Genomic DNA, 20222 nt, shown 5'->3' with positions numbered 1-20222 from the left:
TTAGTGGGCCACAATCGCAGAGGAGATGAAGAGGCGTTTCATCAACGTGGGTGAAAGAGATTACTTACAATAATAAAATCCTTTGGTATTAAAGCACGACTACAATACTGTTCACTTTTCTGTTTTCTTTTTTAACACGTCGATTGACGGGTCACCCGGTGTTAAGTGACCACCGCCGCCCACATTCTCTTGCAACACCAGCGGAATCACAAGAGCGTTGCCGGCCTTTAAGGAATGTGAACGCGCTTTTTGAAGGTACCCATGTCGTATCGTCCCGGAAACACCGCACAAGGAAGCTCATTCCACAGCCTTGTACGTGGAAGAAAGCTCCTTGAAAACCGCACTGTGGAGGACCTCCACAGATCCAGATGGTGGGGATGATATCCTAAATTGTGGCGTGTCGTGCGAAGGTGGACTTTGGCGGCAGGAATCAGGTTAAAAATTGTGATCGTAATTTATCATAAAATTTTACATATTTGACGTCAATTGGAATAGTGATGCTATGTGGCAATTGAATGTTGCATATAACTCAGGTGATATGAAATATATTAGACTGAACTCAACTGAAGTCAGAAAATATTTTCTTACGCAAATACGATTATTAGTCAAAATATTGCTTGATTTATAAAAATAATAACAGTATAAGCTTATATATATGTGATTCCACAGCCTTGGAAATAATCTTTAAATATATTGATTATTATCACCAGTATATTATTACTCATAATAAATCAGTAATAAGTTCAAATTATCTCTCTCCGATAATAGGCCAAGCTAATCCACCGTATTCTACTACTATCCGGATTATGGGATCAATGGCATATCTAGTTGATACTTCATCCTAGATAAAAGCCGTGTCATAACCTATTCCAAGTTTATATGAAAATGATTTTGGAAGTCCATAGACTCAATGTTGGTACGTCACTGACCTCTACTATATACCACTGGACTGGCGGCTGTCAAAGTGATTATGTGCCTGTTTGATATTCGCCATTTTGGCATTGTTGGCCATGTAGCGACAGTCTACGGTACTAAAACTATTGAAGACAACCTCAGCAAAACCAAAAAAAAAATTGTGTACTGTTTTACGTTGATTCCTGAAGTATTAATTTTGAAACTGAAATTAATTCAAAATAAAATAATACTTCAGAGTATTGTACGTCTCTTGCAGCCATTTGTATTATACGTCAAAATTAGTTTTCTGGACGCTCGCGAATGGCGCTTCAAATAGGCACAAAATTTGCTGTCAAACTAATGGAATAGCCTGTACATTGGTATTTAATCAGGTCAGTGAGGTACGTAGAAGGAGTTTTCACAAAACTTCTTTACTCATATTTTAGAAGAAAGTTTGGCACATGCCAAATCCCGCAGTAAAATCAAAAATGCAGTTGCAGTAAAAATGTAAAAAACTTAATTATAAAAAACATAGTCATGCTACGTAGTGAAAAAGTTGGAAACGCTTAAGTAATATCAATGTGTTATACGGTTGCTGACGTGTGTTTTTAATTTTCCAATGGGTTCCAGTCATGGAAAAACAATTGTCGCCCGGAGGAAAATAGATGAATGTACAAGTAATTCCAGGTACCTATCAAGTATTTTTCGTGTTTCGTGTTCTATTACTCTTGGCCTGTTGCTAGCTCTCTGCTGAACACATAATGCAACGTAACGTAACATAAAGTGAACTTGCGAGTGTCTGAAAAAAAATAGAATCTCCTCTCTCCTCTTACGTCTAAGCCCCTCATGAAAGAAGTTACGCTCAGTGCCATATATTATTCCCATTTTACATTATGATCATGGGTTTATATTATGTTTGTATATCATTAGGCAATTTGTAGGTTATGTACAAAATTACTGAGTTAGCCAATAAGCGCCACGTTTGGTGAGTAAATAATTTCATTAGTTAACATAAGTATTATTAATACAAAAAATACTTCTCCTAGAGGAAATGCAGCAAAATTTACAAGGATGTATAGATGAAAAAAACATTTATTGACAATAGCTATCTATATATTATCTAATATATAAAATTCTCACGTCATGGTGTTCAATATTAAACTCCTCCGAAACGACTCGACCGATTCTCATGAAATTTTTAGTGCATATTGGGTAGGTCTAAGAATCGGACAACATCTATTTTTCATCCCCCTAAATGTTAAGGGTCCGAAATATTTTTTTTAATTTTTTTGACATTTTTTTTTTTAATTTGTTTGATTATGAGTCAACATTAAAAAATACATACAACTTCAAATTTTCACTCATCTACGATCAACAGTTACTTTTGTGTCGCGATTTTAATATCAGCAATACAACGTTTGCTGGGTCAGCTAGTATCTATATACATATACTCGTATATATAGGCTCAATCACGCCTAAACTACTGATCGTATCGACATGAAGCTACCACCATTCAATGCGAAATTTATCTGGTTTATGGCTATTTTTATATATATTTTTTTGTATTTATAATAAGATGAGTAAAATTAAATTTATTTCCTTTTAACATTCGCCCAGCGAAGCGGACGGGAACGGCTAGTGGATACATAAAAATAAAGTGAACATACAAATACAATTAAGTTACAACACAGGTTCATGAGTGAGCTTAAAATTAAAGTTTTAATGAGTTATAGTTATGATTATAGTTATATACCTGATTTTTATAGCCAGTTGTTACAGTTATAATGTACCTGACAAATATCTATCTTAGCAATCGTATTCATACCATTCTCAGTTCCTTTGTCTCACACGCTTACGTGAAAAAGTCACCTCTACTTATCCATTCCATGCTCAATGCATAACTATCTACTAATACTTACTTGAAATTGCTTAAGGGTGATTTGGAGTGTTTTATTGTTCATCAGTTTTGCTTTCAGTGAGATTATTGCAAAACTGAAGTGGCAGTGGGCAGGGCACATATTTCGAAGGACTGATGGCCGTTGTGGCAGTAAAGTAATCGATTGGCGACCACATACCGGAAGTCGCAGTTGTGGTAGGCCCCCATAAGATTGACCGACGATCTGGTCAAGATCACCGGAATACGTTGGATGAGGGACCGATCGTCGTGGAAATATTTGGGGGAGGCCTTTGTCCAGCAAATGACGTCTTCTGGCTGATGATGATGATGAGAGTAATTTAAGATTATTGTTCCTATATATATTGTCCTATACGTTATTAAAGATACCTGTTTAAGTAACTTATTGTATCCTTTATCTTTTTGGGTTATCTGGAAGAGATTGTTTTAAGCGACAAGACCGCCCGTTACGTACTTTTGACAGCTTAAGGTCTTTTTAACTTCCCGTTAAGAAAATTTTAAATATTCGAAAATTCGGGATGTTATTGGTTTTACCCTGTTTTTCGAAAATCGAGTTTTCATCAGATCTCGACGTTTAAAGTTCCTAGGAAGCTTCCCTTGCTATTCTCGCGATGGTGTCCGTAGACTGTATATATGTAGGTGTATGTGTGTGCATGTATGGATGTATGTAAACCTCTTATAACTTTTAAATGGCTCGTCCAATTTCATCGCGTCTAGCACCACTTGAAAGGCCTTGACCAATGCAATGCAATTTGGAAACGGACCGATACGTTTTAAGAAATTTCCAAAGAACTACGAAAAAAATTTTTTTCCTACTGGTTTTTTTGGGATAACTTTTTACCTACTTTACCGATCTATTGCAAAAACTAAACAGCTCTTAACATCAAAAAACCACGTCGATTAATTAAGTTGTTTGTTAGTGAAACGCTGGTAAAAATCGGTCGATTCGTTCGTGAATTATCGTTGACGAAAGAAAACCGGAAATGAGATTTTTCGAAATTACTCCGAAATTCCGATTCAGTTAAATTCACTTCGATCAATTGAAAGTCAAAGATTCTTTGAGGCTTCAAAAATTGCGTGTAATGCTTCTAACCACAAAATCGGTTTATTCATTCATATGTTATTGCCGTTTAAAACTCAAAAAATTAAGCCGTTAGAAAAAGTTTGTATAAATAAGTCTGTATGGTATGCAATAAAGTTTATTTATATCTATAAGTCTTCATTTAGTGTAATTGGTCTAAGATCGAACTTTTTAAGTAAAATAAATTAATACAATAAACTAAATGCTAATTACCTACCATCAATTGAGTCTCCTGCTCAAAAATGTAGAAAAAGCGATTAAAGCAAACTCTAGGAAGTCACTGTTACCTGTATTCAAAGCGCATAATAAATTTTATTTCTTAACTACGCTTCCAACATTTGAATTCTCACACAAGCGGAGTAAACTTGCGAACAAAAGTTAGTAAGTTGAAAGGGGAAAGTTTACTGCGCAACTGTACAGAAAGCGGTGTAATATAAAATTTAATAACTCGTTATTTTTTATAACAGTTTGTCCAACTTACGCTACGTCATGGCTTCAAACAAGTCAAAATGGAAAATGTTTAGGAAAAAGGGGTAAGTTATTTTACTTATATTTTTTATTATTATTTGAGACAGATGCGCAAATGGTTCACAAAATATAACCAGCAACCAATATATCTGAAGCACAAGAGATCAAAAGCGGCAGTGGCCTCGTAGTCTTCAAATTCAATATTATATAATATTTGAATTTGAAAATAGGATTTGACATCACTTATTGAAAGTCAAAATCTACCAACTAGGTTATAAACAGCGCGAATAACCCTCTTCTGCAGCACAAATATTGTATTAATATCGGCAACGTAGCATTATACCATAGGACATAATACTATGGAAATAACTTAAGTATACTAGTCGCGCCGTATCTGTCAGTTAATTGTCTAATCTTTTTCACTAACTCTCTCATCCGAGAGATGCATGTTTTTCCCGTTCCGCCATCTAGCGATTGAGTTTTCGATATTTCGAATTCATACGTACAATTTATTGCTCTTACAATGAAAAAAAAACATCGTGAGAAAACCTACACACGCCTGCCATAAGCGACCTATTTGCACGAGGCATAAGAGGGCTTGAACCGGGGGGTTTTCATGCAAATTAGACGCACTGTAGATGTCAATTTGCGAGCGATAAAGACTTGCGCTGCAAACCTTTGAGATGAAAGTTTGCTCTAAGCTCCCGAAGTCGTGTGGGAGTCTGTGAATTTTACAAACATCGAATTGGTCTGTTCATCCACATTGCATGTCTCAAGATGTGTTAAATTTGAAATGAAATTCTTTGCGCGTAACTTTCAAATCGATACGACATGAATTCCTCTGGTGTTGGATGAAAGCTTCAGCATTAGCAAGGCTATTTATACCCGTAATTACTTAAAAAATATAAAATCTATGAATCAATCTATCTTGCGTGGAGTATCCAGTATCCTTTCATGGGTGCTTCATACCTCAATAGACAGCAGCCTTATAAAAGTCCATTATTATTATGCCTCGTTTAAGTTCAGTTACAAAAGTATTTTGTTGGATGAAGTTTATGCTTTTTCAGAGATTATACAAAATATATGCCTTTTGAATCTCAAAAAAAAATTTGTTAAAATCGTTTCCAAAACATTTTAAATTTGAATGACAAATGGATTCTTAGGCATGTAGACGAAAAGACAAAAATTTATTCTTTGATAAATTGTCGCCCTTTAAAAAAATGTTTCAAATAGATTTTTTCTTAATTTGTTAGTTTAATGCCTTAATCTATTTGTATCTTTATAATATTCTCTATCTCTTTATATATTATATTTGAGTATATTTCATTTTTATGACAAATATCGAATTTTGTTTAAAATTACCATGCAACGCGAATCTAGTTTATTGTGTTTAAAAATAAACGAAACTATAGCTTTTTATGTTATGTTAAGTATGAGTTGTTAAAAGTTTTATATAACCGTTTGTTTCTGAAATAAATAAATATAAAATGAGGATAATTTCATTTTCAGAGTACCTCCGATACCTGCGTACACCGCAACGTCGTTGAAGCCGGCGAAGGGATGCCCTTGTGGTACCAACGGACCCTGCAGGCAGAAAGTAACACCCAAAGGAGTGACAATACACTACCCGCAAAAGTAAGCTTTTAAACTTAATTCGACGAGACTGTTGGTCCATTGCGCTTAGTTTGCATGTTTGGATAGTTTGCTTACGAGGGATATAATGTAAATATGAAAAATATTTATTTCTGTAACAACAATGGTACAAACATAGTGGATGTGTCCTTCTATTAAGTGTCTAAACACCTGTGCCAGAAGGCCACGCTCTTCCATATCAATTAATATTAACAGTACCAAAAACTAGGGACCACATATTAAGTCTATAAAAATATAATTAACTAAAGAAAAATTATACGAACATGATGTCTGTGTGAGTGTGAGTGTGTGTAAATATATAAGTGTATGTGTGCATATGTGCGTGTGTGTTGTGTGTGTCATTATTACTTTCCATAAGGCACTACTTAATGTATTATTAAGAAGATATACTTGAAAGTGTGACGGTAACCTTGATAGGAGTTTGAAATTGGAATACCAAGTAGATGAAGCCTTGCGTTTATGCGCAACTAGAATGTTTCCAACAAAGCAAGTTTGAGGAACTTTAATGTTCATTGAAGCGTGTTGAATGATTTGTTTTCTTTCTACCACACATTCCAAAAAGTATGCCTCAGACCTGAGTAGAACGGGCGCAACAAACTCAGCGGGCTTCATTTTTATATAAAGCTATGGTTACACTGTAAAATCGTACAATAAAATTTACAAAGCCGATCTATCAATTTGAAGGACAATAACTATGCCAAAAAATATAGCAGATTCTACCTGTTTTATTTCCTTTTAGTTTAACAAAACACTCGCATCTATATTTTTGTAATTTTGTACGGTAAATTTAATATATTTAGTTTTTCTTGCTTTTTAACTTTGAATATGAGTAAAACCCATCAGCAAACAATACTATCTTATATTTTGTCTTAAGGTTATGTTACATTTCCGAGACATCCTATATATACAAGTATTTTTTTTAAATCGATATGCCAAGGAAAGTTTTTTAATGAACTTGTATTAGCCATTTCTTTAGCGCCAATAGTGAAATTGACATTTTAGCTTTATGTTGCGGTGTACGAGGTACAGCCCATTGACCAAAGAAATAAATTGACAGAGAGATGTAACACTCCGAACGTCCATTTCACATCGTTCTATGGCCACTAATTTAATTCTATGCATGCTATATTTTTCATATCTATAATATCGATTGCATGCGTTTGCTTTAGACTGAGAATATATTGTTAAATATATTGATATTTATATTGTAATGTTATGTGTGTAAGTAGTGACCTTCCGCCGCGACCCGCTCTCGCCTCCTCACTACTCAAGCACATCTCACCTATAACTAACTATGTATGTAGTTAACCTAACTTGGATGACACCGACTCCAAAAATTACAATAAACGCAACTAGAATTAGATTAATTTATTAGATTGTTTAATAATACGCAATTATTTTTACACTTTTTAGTGCATATTATATCTATTGTTTTGGAGTAGTGTTTTTGAAGTCTGTTTTTGTTAATTTTTTTTTATTTTTTTATTTTTAGTGAATTTAAAGTACACCAACAAACAATTTGTCTAAATATGTGTAGATATACTAAATTTTTCAATGCAGCAATGAACGTAAGCGCTTTGCAACTTGATTACAAACAGTTAGAAATTCTGCCACAGATCGCACCCTTACTGTAAGTCGTTAAAGAGTCCCATTGATCATCATATTCGACTACGACAATTACTTGACCATAACTATGGTATGGTAGATGACTTAAATATCCGGATAGCATAAAAAAGATTCGGCCGAGTATCGTTAATTTGCTCCTAAAATTTAAGAGTTCCGTTACTTTGTCATGGATTTCGTAATCAGAACCTAACCAAACTCTCACCAAACTATCTTTGAAGTATATCCTCTCTAATAAAAAAAGAATCATCGAAATCGGTTGGTGCGATATTGAGTTATTCGTAAATTTATCATCTACTTTGCTATACATAATATGTGTAGAAAATTTAAGACTCTTATGGTTGGCATCCATGAGAAGGATGCCATTGTCAGATCTGGGCCACATACAATGGGACCACACGGGAAGCACCAGCTTTCAAATAAAAAAGGAATTATCAAAAGCGGTCCATCCCGCCGAAAATTTTGAGGTAACAAACATAAAAAAAAACATACCGACGAATTGAGAACCTCCTCCTTTTTTGAAGTCGGTTAAAAAGAAGCCCAATGAGATTTTTACACCCGTTCTTCTCAGGTCTGAGTCTCACACATTTTAGAATCAGTAGTATATTATTTTGACTTTCAATGAGTGACTTTTTTTTATAAATATACTAGCTGACCCAGCAAACGTTGTATTGCCATATAAAGTAATAAAACAAATTCAATAATTAAAATTTTTGGGGTATAAAAAAAAGATGATCGATTCTAATATATCGTATATAAAATTTATCGTACTACAATAACAATTGCCATCTTGCAACTCTGTTGCGTAGCTGAGAATGGAACAGAATAATATTAAAATCGCGATACAAAATTAAGTGTTGGTCTTATACGGGTAAAAATTTCGAGTTTTATGTATTTCTTAATTTTGAATCATATTAAAATAAAAATAAAATACATTGTCCAACAAAAATAAAAATTAGGAATGGGTGACCCACATCATTTAGGGGTTTAAAAATATATGTTGGTAGATTCTCAAACAAATTGGTTTAGCTTGGAGGAGTTTGGTAACAAACACCAGGACACAAGAATTTTATATATAAGATTTGAATTTAATTGAAAACGTGATCAAGTTTATATGGTGACCGAGCGATAGCTGGTCTATGACAAGTGTATGTGTGCTGCTTTCTCATCCATGTAAGCTTTAATATGTAACATCTGTAACATTTTGTATTTACAGGAAGAAGAAAAAGTTGTTTGGAAACAAAACCTACGTTGTGCAAAAGTGTGAAAAGGGAAATGCAAAGTACGTAAGATTGACTCTTTCTTATATCGTTCAAACGAATTTAAAATTAAGTATTATTGAATCGATGGGGCAATAGGAGCCCCCGCTCTAGCCCGCTACATCCTAAACGTCGTGTTTTTTTGATTATTTAAAATCATTTTCTCCCTTTTTCAGTTGGCAACGCTTTTATTACAAGTATTACAATATTAAATTTGAAAGTAAGATTTATGAACGATGCGGGACTCGAACCCACGACCTCTCGCTTTCCGTGCGAGCGCTCTTTCAATCGTTTAATTTTTGTTTCAAATTTAATTTGCATAAGTGAGGGTTATCACTTTAAAAAACTAACAAATAGTTTAGATTTGAAAGAGCGACATCTCAAGTCAATATCCTAATATGCAAATATTGGGGTTTAGCAGGTTATCAACTGTAAGATACATGAAGCTACAAGCTGAGAGTTGAAAAAGAGATACTAAATATAAATCAACGATACGTCACTCGAACGGTTTGCTCAGGTGGAAGAGTGCTCGCACGGAACGAGAGAGGTCGCGGGTTCGAGTTCCGCATTTTCGAGAGATTTTCATCTTTTATTTTAAAATTATATTTATACCATTTAAGTTATTACTTCAAATATATAATATACTAGTTGACCCGGCAGACGTTGTACTGTACATAATAAATAAAATACTGTTTTTTTATGTCTTTATCAATAATTTTTCATAAAATCAAGAATTATTTCGTATGCTCCTTGTTGTTATAATGAAATTGTTTCACAGCGGAACTGTCAAACCGTGCGTCGTAATCCCCATTAAAATCCGTTCATTAGTTTAGGGAGTCCATCGCGGACAAACAACGTGTTACGTAATTTATATTATATATTTAGATAATGCTCGATTGACATACAATGATACCTCTACACTCGTTACTATTTTGAGTTACTTTTAATAAGTAACCACACAAGTGGTGGTCAAATCTATGACATTCGTATGCATCATTAGACCTAAGTGAATAAAATGATTATTAATTCTTTGTCTCATTACTTTCACTTTAAATATTGTCTATTTCTCATTTCTCAGTAAACGTCCAAATGTGAAAACTATTCCGCAAAGGAAGCGTCCAATTTGGGGATTAGACAAGATACACTGCAGGTAAGAGGCCCGACTAAGACGTTAGGCTTTAAGGCTGTATTTGAAGGCTTTACGGCCCTTAAAATAGTTTACTTTATAGCCGGCGCCTTGGAGCGCTTAGAGGTGACTTTATTCCATTGTAAAGTTTGGAAAGCACATAAACAAAGTTGTTACTTCATTTGGACTAAGAAGTTATATCTAACAAGCTTAATTGGTTTTAACATAAATTTTAAGAAAGTATTTAAATTTTGTCTTTTACGGAGATCGAAGGGTACTGCACTAACTATTACTCAGATAATGTAATCAATGAATAATTGACGAGGAAAGAACCTCTGTATTGTTTTTAAAAGGTGTGACGTCATTACTGTTGACATCACAATTGCTATGTTACTGAAGATCACTCATTGGTTCTTCTAAAGAACACTACACGAGTAGGTATTTTATTACTTTCGTTTATCCAACGGGCATCGTTACGACGTCCCAGAGAGGTCCGTACCGTACGACAGCTCGAGCACGACTGACTCAAGAGTAGCACGTGCGCCGGAGAAATTAATACATCACAAGAAATCTAAAATAACATTATATCTAAAATAAACAATCCAAATTACCCAAACTAAAGTAAATATAAAATCTGTTTCCAATTGTTGAAGTCATGATAGATTATATCTTTTCGTTATTTCTTTACTCAGTAATTCCTACCAATACGACCAGATTATTGGTGTATATTTAGGTAAAGGATTGGTCTCCGCTACGCTCTTGAATCTAGACACCGCAATACCGAAGAACAATAGCTTTTTACCAACCTATTAGATGCTTGTGTGCGTGGCATCTTGACACCCAATGGCATCTTTCAAATTGTAACATACGCTTCGTGTTATTTTACATTGAAATTAATAAAATACTAAATACTTACAGATGATATGTGATCCCAGTGTCTTTCTTATTTCTTGTAATATTATTTTTACAAAGTTTAACTACGCAACGTGGCATTTTAGCTTCAATTATTAGCAAATTTGACAGAACATGTGGCACGTCAACAACACACATTGCTCGAGACTGGCTTAAGTACGCCCTCTTGGGTGTAGTATTAGTAGCCGCAAGTTGCGACTACACCTGCGGTATCTAGTTACAGCGCAGCGAAGGCCAATCCTTAATCAAAAGCTAGTATATGTTCTACTCAGTTTTAAATTATGAACTGCAATGATGATATTCTTTGTAAAGGTGAAGATTGACATTCAAATTCAGTACAAATGTTTTCTTTTTCAGACCTGTTATTCTGACGCCCAGGCCATATCAACCGGTGTGTGTTGATTGAACTACTTGCTTGACAGTTTTGTTGTTTGATATTATGTCTGTTGATATTTAATAAAGCAATTTCCGTTTTGAATTTTATTATTTTTAGTTGAAATAATAGTATCTAATAATATTGACACACTTTTACACAAATTACCTTCCCCCAAACTAGGCATAGCCTGTACTATGGATATAAATCTATACTATAATATTATAAAGCTGCAGTGTTTGTTTGTTTGTTTGTTTGAACGCGCTAATCTCTGGCACTACTGGTCCGATTTGAATGATTCAGTGTTGGGTAGTCCATTTATCGAGGAAGGCTATAGGCTATGTTTTTTTTTTTTCAAAGTTAGAGATCCGTAATAAAATTGCTATTTTGTAACACAAGGAGTAAAATCGAAAACCTATTTTTGCGTGCGCTGCAAAAACTATTGACAATAGAACAAAATGATGTACAGGCTATAATATAGGCAATATTTTATTACTTATAAAACTATCGCGTGAATTATACTTTATATGGCAAAACAACGTTTGCCGGGTCAGCTAGTCAATGATATATTTAATACGATATATCGTAAGTATACTTAAACATACATGAATACATATAAACATCCATGACTCGGAAACAAACATCCATATTCATCATATTATAAATGATTGCACCTACCGGAATTCGAACCCGGGATCTCGAGCTTAATAGTCAGTAACCAGGTAGGTAAACTTTGTACACTTATAAAAGTCAATTTTAATGCCCACGCTTCAGTAGAGTACCAGGAGGTCTTGTTTTGAGAAGAACCATCAAGAAACTCGGCAATTTTTATCCTTCCTTTGCAGTTTTCAAATTAACCACACATTTTTATCGTCTATTAATATTCCTGTACTTCATAATACGCTTTTTTCATTAAAATTTCGTCATTCTTAAATTTATATATAAGAGGTTCAGTTACATGATGTGAGTTTATTATATGTATATAGCCGAGTGGTAAACGACCCTACCTACTAAGCTGAAGGGTTCGAATCCCGGTAGGTATAAACATTTATATGATGAATATGGATATTTGTTTTCAAGTCATGGGTTTTTACATGTGTTTGTGTATATTTAAGTATGTATATCGTATTATATTTATCGTTGCAACCCATAGCACAGTCTTTGTCTAATTTGGGGCTAGATAATTTGTGTAAAAGTGTGTCATTATTGTGTGATTTTATTATTATATATTAATTTGTATTCATTTCTCTAATAATTTGTAATAATATGAGGATTAAATTATAGATGTTTATCTTGTTATTCCCTCAAAATTGTTGGGCAAAATACATATTCATTCTATTTAATATTAATATTTATACTGACAGATATAGGCCCCAGCCTATTGCATAAGTTCACTAAAAATACTGGAAAACAATTCAAGTTACAAACGAATGATTTAAAAGTGCTACTCGTTTGTGTTGCAGAACAATTTTTGGTTTGGCTAATAATACCAGAATAGTACTGTCTTCTAATATTTTTTTCTAAACTACAAGATATGACCACAATTTAAAAGTACTAATATATTTTGTTGCATAATGTTACATAAAAGTACAAGTTACAACCAAAATCACTAATAGTATTAGCTTGTATTTTGTTAAGCAATAGGCCCCTATTTGATATTTGGTAATGAAACTTTTACACATTTAGTACTAGCTGACCTGGCAAACGTTGTTTTGCCATATAATTTATATATGTAAACCTTCCTCGAGCTTCAACAAATCTATTACAAAAGGTTTAGGAGTTATTAGGGAACATACAAACGTACATTCTCTTTTGGAAAGGAAGATTTTTTTTTTGTCTATTTAGCTTAAGATAAGGTAAGTATCATCTATATTTAATATTTCACATAATTTATTTACAGAGAAAGGCAGGTCATTTATATGAATCAGAAAAAGCAAGAGACCTAATATCGAACCCTGACGCATGCCCGTAACAATAAGGGCAACTGAAGACTTTGATTAATTTATAACTAGTGTTTGTAGTCAATAATATAGATAATTATTAATAATAATAGTCAAAAATAATTGTTAATTGAGACGCCGTAATATTGTAATTTTCCAAGTAAGGTTGACACAGCAGAAGGGCTTAGACAAGTCATAGAAGACACCTAGAGCATCATGTTTAATTGTTTGTGTGATACGCCTCTCCGATTACAATTCAGTGAATCCAAGATTCTGAGAGGCACCGCAATGGCGTTCATCACATTAAAATATAAGATGTCAAGTCTCATAAGCTCTGTAATTTCACCAGCTACGGTACTCTGCGAACCAATACACAAAAATGCTTTTTAAATAAATTAAATGTCACGAGCGCTTGACGAAAGTACCTCATCGGCAAACCTCTGGTGGCCACGACTAATATGAGATAACATAGGTAAAACTAAATCTCTGGCTACCTACATACCATGTTTAATCACATCTGGTTATATAATTTCTACTATACACCTCTGAAGAACTGCAGAATCTTTGATTTAATGTTATTGGTTGCATACTTGTTGTACTTGTACTTCATACACAGTTTATGTATTTTGTTACTGTTTACTTTATTTGCAAATCCCCGTTCGCTCCTCGCGCCCCCCTAGCTTTCTTTATTCTGCAATGAAGCGTCCCAGTAGTTTTAGGAATATAATTATTTTTGAACATTAATTTTTATCGGGCTCAGACCAAAAACTAGGATAGAACTTTCTTCCACGTACAACCAAAGTACGAAATGAGCTTCCTTGTTTCCAAAACTATATATTACATATACCTTCAAAAAAGGCACGTAAACTATTCTGAACGCGCCTCAGTTCCTCTGGTGTTGAACCACACAAATATTCCAGGAGGTTTTCTGAATGGGGACAGTGTTAAGTGTAAATTTTGTATGGAATTGCGAATCTTTTCGATTAATATATTGTTGCTAAGGGGCGTTATCTTCACGTAGTATGAAACAAAGTCACTTTCCACTGTGACAAACTCCTAATAATTAATAAAATCTACTGGCACATCCTTAGCGATGCAATGGATTTTAAAGAGTTTTTCATAATCAGTGGAAATTTTTACGGAAGATTTGGGGGGTATATTATAACTAATTTGCAACCCAAGTTGATAAAAATGGATTTGGGGCTAAAACTTACATAAAAATATAGGAGATACATAAAATATTAATTGGAGACTTTTCAAATCGCGCTATTTCATAGATATCCTATAGGGCATTTTGCTTCTGCGTTGGGCTTTTTTGTTCATGTATCTACATTAATTGATACCATTGAGCAACTATTCCCATTAAAACAAATTATTAATGATCTGAACTGATGCTTACTTAAAAACAATGGCTAGTTCCACCGTCGGAATTTATTTATTAAACATTCCTACCACCCTATTGAAGCTAGTATAAACATCGTTGTGAACCGAAAGCACGATTGTTTGAATACCCACATAACAAGAAAATATACATAAAGCTCTATCGAATCGATGACCAATAAATCTGATTTCCCTTGCAGAAACTACCCAATAGTCTTATAAATTTGCCACATAGCGTGGAACAAAAGATAAAAGTCACACGTGCTGTCAACTCGCTTTCTGACAAGGGTCGAGACATATGGAATCTAATAGCAAATGATTTATGTACTTATATAATACACCTTGACTTGGCGGGTTGCTTTGTTTGGGAAATGATTTACGACACTACACAGTAATATGTCCCACTCTGGGCCTAGTGAGTATGAAATCAAATCCAGTCATTTATTCATTGAAAATCCAAATAAGTTATAGACCACTTCGGAAAGTTTTAAATTATTTAAAGTGGGAAGTAATTCATTCTCTAATGCCAGTGGGAGGCTCCTTTGCAAAGGAAACCAGCTAAATTGTGGGTTTCTCTTTGTACCGTGAAGCATTAATGTGTAAGAATTATTTTATATTGGTCTGAAGGGCACCGTAGCTAGTGGGCAAATGAGACTTTACATCTTATGTCTCAAAGTGACAAGCGCAGTTGTAATGCCGCTTAGAATTTATGGGTTTTTCAAGAATCCTGAGTGGCACTGCATTGCAGGGCGATATCAATTACCATCAGCTGAATATCCTGCTCGTCTCGTCCCTTTTTGTCATATAATAAATTTAAGGGATGAAGATACAAAAAACAAGTCAACCAAGGGAAATGGTTGAAAGGTACCGAATACTCCTTGATCACTAAAATTGTAATTGGCAAACAATTAACACAAAAATTCACCAGTGGGAGGCTCCTTTCCACAGGATGCCGGCTAGATTATGGGTATCACAACGGCACCTATTTCTGCAGTGAAGCAGTAATGTGTAAACGTTATTGTGTTTCGGTCTGAACGGCGCCGTAGCTAGTGAAATTACTGGGCAAATGAGACTTCACATCTTATGTCTCAATGTAACGAGCGCATTTGTATTTCCGCTTAGAATTTTTGGGTTTCTCAATAATCCTGAGTGACACTGCATTGTAATGCGCCACGGCGTATCAATTACCACCAGCTAAACGTCCTGCTTGTCTCATCCCTTATTTTCATTAAAAAAAAAGTAAACATTAAATTTCGAGTGTGGCCCCCTAAAGTGGATTGTGTTCCTGTGGCTTGCGAAATTAACAGCTTGTATTCATCCGGGCAAGCTATCGATGCTATTTTTAATTCTTTCTTGTGGAATACGCACCCACTCCACAGCAATTAGATTCCTTAGCACCCTGATGTTTTGCGGAGCGGGCTGCACCGATCTTACTCTTTATTTTAGAACATCCCAAATGAGCTCTATGAGGTTTGAAGTCGGGACTTCAAGCTGGCCAATTCAAATGTCGAATACGAAGAGATAGTCTTGAATATACGCTTCCACATCGCCAGAACGGAGGGCAAGAGTAATTGTCGATAAAAATCAAATGTTCTCCAAGAAATGTTTATGGAGCTTAATGTTTATGGGTCCAATACATTAATCACTGCCCAAAACATAACCCCTGGTGCAAATGTTCCCTAGCCTTAGCAGTACTCGCCAACGTCGGTCCTCACCATTTTATTTTTGCATCATCTGAGAATTGATAGTGACAGTCCTCTTAAGTCCACCTCGAAAAATTTCAAGCGAAGTTAAGTCTAGCAAATCTGTGCTCGCGGAGTAATTTAGGGCCCCGGGCTGACGGCGACTGCATATATTGGCAACAAAAAGCCTCCTCCTAATACTCCATAAGCTGTTTTGCATTTCTCACTTCCTCTAGAGTCTTTTTAAGGTCAACTTCACCAGGAAGCGGTCATTTAAAGCTTCTTTGCATTGTTTTCTTCCAGAACCAAGCATTCTACTGATGGAGCCAGTATCTTGATATCCTTGCCAAGTCCTCTGGACAGTCGTACGACTCACATTCAGCCTCTGGGACACATAACATTTACTTGCCCAAAAATTTTTCTCGCTGTTATTGTACTGTATCAACTATTTTAGAGATCGCTAAATAATGGTAGAAAGGGTTAAACTATCAAGGGAATAGGACAATCTGACAATAATTATCTACAAATGATTTAAGAGTTAATACGTACTATTAACGATTCCTACCACTATACGCAATTACCAGCAATTTACCTTTCACTTGAAGTCCGACTATGTCTTAAATTGGAATTTGGAATAAATCTTTTATGTACCAAAACACTTAATAAATGTGCCAGTTATATTCTTAAATGATTAAAACCTCTTTTTAACCGACTTCAAAAAGAAGGAGGTTCTGAATTCGTCGGTATTTTTTTTATGTTTGTTACCTCAATACTTTCGACTGGGTGAACAGATTTTGATAATTCTTTTTTTTTTGAATGCTGGTGCTTCCCGTTTGGTTTCATTGTAATTTAGTCCAGATCTGACTGTGGAATCCAAGAGAAAACCATAAAAGTCCCAAATTTGCTATACATACGTATAGCAAAGTGGATGATAAATTTACGAATAACTCAATATTGCGATGACGCTAAACGATTTCGATGATTCTTTTTTTATTGGAAATTACTTCTACTTAAAAGATAGTTTGGTGAGAGTTAATTCAAAATTATGAATATCATTTTGATTTTGTTCAGAATTTACGAGTTATTTTTTGTTAAATATTTTATTTAAATGAATAAAACGGTTTTAAATAAGAATACTTATACTTTCCATAAATTACCCCCGATTCCAAATTTAAAATTACGCCAAAGTACTGGCATAAGTATACAGAATATGTTGTAACTTGGCCATGAATCCTCTTTTTCGTTTGAATTATTATAACACTTGTAAGTATGAAATATACATTTTTGATATTTTAGTAGTGAATACTCAAATAACAGATCTTTCAAAATATGCAATAGTCGTTTGAATACAGTTCGTCAAATAAAAATAATAAATAGATATCTAAAAAACTGTCCTAGTAACAACAGGTACCCTACCTTTTAGTAGGTATTAATTATTAGGACAGTTTTAGTAATTGCTAATACTAAGAGAGTTGAACAAAGCAAACAGAATTTTATAACGAGGCGGTACTCGAACGGTTAGCTCAGTTGGTTACAGCACCAGCACGGAACGCCGGAGGTCGTGGGTTCGAATCCCGCATCGTTCATAACATTTTGTTTTTCAAATTTTATTTGTGAATTAATCCTAGAAGTGAGGGTTGTCACTTTAAAAAAAATACCATATTATTACTAAGAGTATTTTTCTTTATCTTATTCATCGTATTTATTATTTATCGAACATAAATATTATGTTCAGTTTTCCAATACACATTTTCAATATTAAGCCTCCTAAGTGTTTCGAATTAATAGTTTTTTAATGAGAGCATTAACTGAACATTATTCACCGCACGCCTCCGGGTAGGGGTAATGAATTTGCTGATACGGAGTCGAATAAATCAATATTATAAACACCTGTTGATTCTAATTGCTATCACTTTGATTAACGATGCAATAAATATGATTAAAATTATGTGTAGCACTTTCACTTTCGTTTATCAGAAGCCCATGTTTTAATAATAAAATAAAAATAATAAAGCCTTATATTTCTTACAAAATTAAATAATTTGTACATATTCCTTAAATATTAAAATATTATATACAAAATAAACTTATTTCTATAACTTTTAAATTAAAAAAAAATTATAGTAAGAACCCCTCGTTCATAAAGGTGAAGGCCTCCTCTAGAGATTTCCAACTAACCTTGTTCCTTGCAGTCTCCATCCATTGTTCACCGGCCACTTGTATGATATCATCAGACCACCGGGTTGATGGTCGACCTCTGCTTCTAGTGCCTTGTGGCCCTTTCCAACGTGATATCTTGTGACTCCATTTATTGCCTGCAGGTCTAGCTACGTGACCAGCCCATCGCCACTTAAGTTTTCTACAGTGAGACAGAGTATCAATAACGTTTGTCTTATTTCTTATAATTTTGTGAGATATTTTATGGATTCTTTTAATTTTCAAGATGCTTCCCTCCATCCTTCTTTGACATAACCAGATTTATCAGTAGCCCATCTTTTACCATATTATAATGAAGCCAAAATGATTTCGAGAAAAGTCTACTCTTAGAAAATGTAAAAGTGCAAGAAAAATATATTTTTGCATTTTTTTAGAAAACTAGGTAACTAAGCTGGTCCTTGGGGTGCTTCGCTTTACCTAAATTATCTAGCAATTTGTTTAAATGCTACCACGTGCATATATGATAATAATATTAATAAGCTATAGATTACAGATTTTAATATGTTAGTAACTTAAGAATTTATACCTTAAACTAATGTTATTCCTTAAATTATAATCTTGATCCCATCCGAGTATTTGCCTCCTCCATCTTCTTCCACAACTCCCTATTTTTTTGCTTTCTCCAGCCAGTTTTTACCTGTCACTATAAGAAGGTCATCACTCAACCTCATTTTGGGTTCACATCGGCATCTGTTACCTGAGGGAACACTCCGTCTTGTTGCTTTTAAAGTCCATCTTTGGTCTCGGATCTTAGCCGCATGTCCTACGCATTGCCATTTCATTTTTAATGCATGTACAAGGACTGATGAATACTTCTCTCCACGGAATGGTAAGTGAGTTTTTGATCCTTCTTTCTACTTCTTCTTCTTTACTGTTAGAGTAAAAAGATATTAGCTTCCAAATGTCTACAATGCAAACTTTCGTTTAAGGAGGGAGTATGCTATATACTTATTCGGGAAAACTGCAGGTGGTAATTGGTAAAGGAACTGTGTGGGGCGTGATTTCCTGTTAAGCTGAGCTGACTCAGTATCAGGCAGTTGCTGTAGTCTCAGTTACATTTATCACCAATTCGAAACCTAGAATGAAGACGGTTGAGCGTCTTGTATATTAAATACTGTGATTTAAAATTATTTATGACAATAAGGGCGAGACGAGCAGGACGTTCAGATGGTAATTGATATGCTTTGCCTATTACAATGCAGTGCCACCAGGATTCTTGAAAAACTCAAAAAATCTGGTCGGCACTGCAATTGCGCTCGTCACCTTGAGACATAAGATGTTAAGTCTCATTTGCCCAGTAATTTCACTAGCTACGGTGCACTTCAGACCTTATCACAGTATTATTACACATCACTGTAACCTCACCCATAATCTAGCCGACATCCTGTGCAAAGGAACCTCCCACTGGTAATATACCACTAATATACCGATTCGGATAATACTTATGGCGTACAATAACCGATGCAGTGGCGGACACTTTCAATGGCGGTAATATTCCCATTTATAATCTGTTGAAAACTTAAATTTCATGAAATGCTCGCACGTAACACATAATTTCCTGAGTTAGAAAATATAGCGAAGGATGTTGCTAGTAATTTTTCATGTCGCCTACGTGGTCGATTCTTGGATTGTAGACATTTTATCAAGCGACTTAAGTCTCTCCCCTTTTTGATGTTCTCACACAATTAACAACTAACAC

General features: G+C 34.5%; 1 protein-coding gene across 1 annotated transcript; it reads left to right on the top strand.

Moving 5' to 3' along the window:
* The first annotated feature begins 1360 nt into the window (after nucleotides 1–1360).
* On the top strand, nucleotides 1361–11409 carry LOC126976684 (uncharacterized). Its single transcript, XM_050825167.1, has 6 exons — nucleotides 1361–1581; nucleotides 4358–4423; nucleotides 5868–5993; nucleotides 8851–8916; nucleotides 9972–10043; nucleotides 11289–11409. Exons 1-6 carry the CDS (start codon nucleotides 1514–1516, stop codon nucleotides 11335–11337), a joined length of 447 nt encoding a protein of 148 aa, XP_050681124.1. The 5' UTR covers nucleotides 1361–1513; the 3' UTR covers nucleotides 11338–11409.
* The last annotated feature ends 8813 nt before the right edge of the window (nucleotides 11410–20222 follow it).

This window comes from Leptidea sinapis, chromosome 2 (genome assembly GCF_905404315.1).
Source record: "Leptidea sinapis chromosome 2, ilLepSina1.1, whole genome shotgun sequence".
Classification (NCBI taxonomy): Eukaryota; Metazoa; Arthropoda; class Insecta; order Lepidoptera; family Pieridae; genus Leptidea; species Leptidea sinapis.
Note: the sequence above shows the minus strand (reverse complement) of the source record. Positions and strands in the feature narration are given on the sequence as shown.

Coding starts and splice junctions, on each gene's coding strand:
- LOC126976684 (XM_050825167.1), top strand. CDS start 1,514: ATGGGTTCCAGTCATGGAAAAACAATTGTCGCCCGGAGGAAAATAGAT. Junction 5,994..8,850: donor ACAATACACTACCCGCAAAA/GTAAGCTTTTAA, acceptor TTGTATTTACAG/GAAGAAGAAAAAGTTGTTTG. Junction 10,044..11,288: donor TTAGACAAGATACACTGCAG/GTAAGAGGCCCG, acceptor TTTCTTTTTCAG/ACCTGTTATTCTGACGCCCA.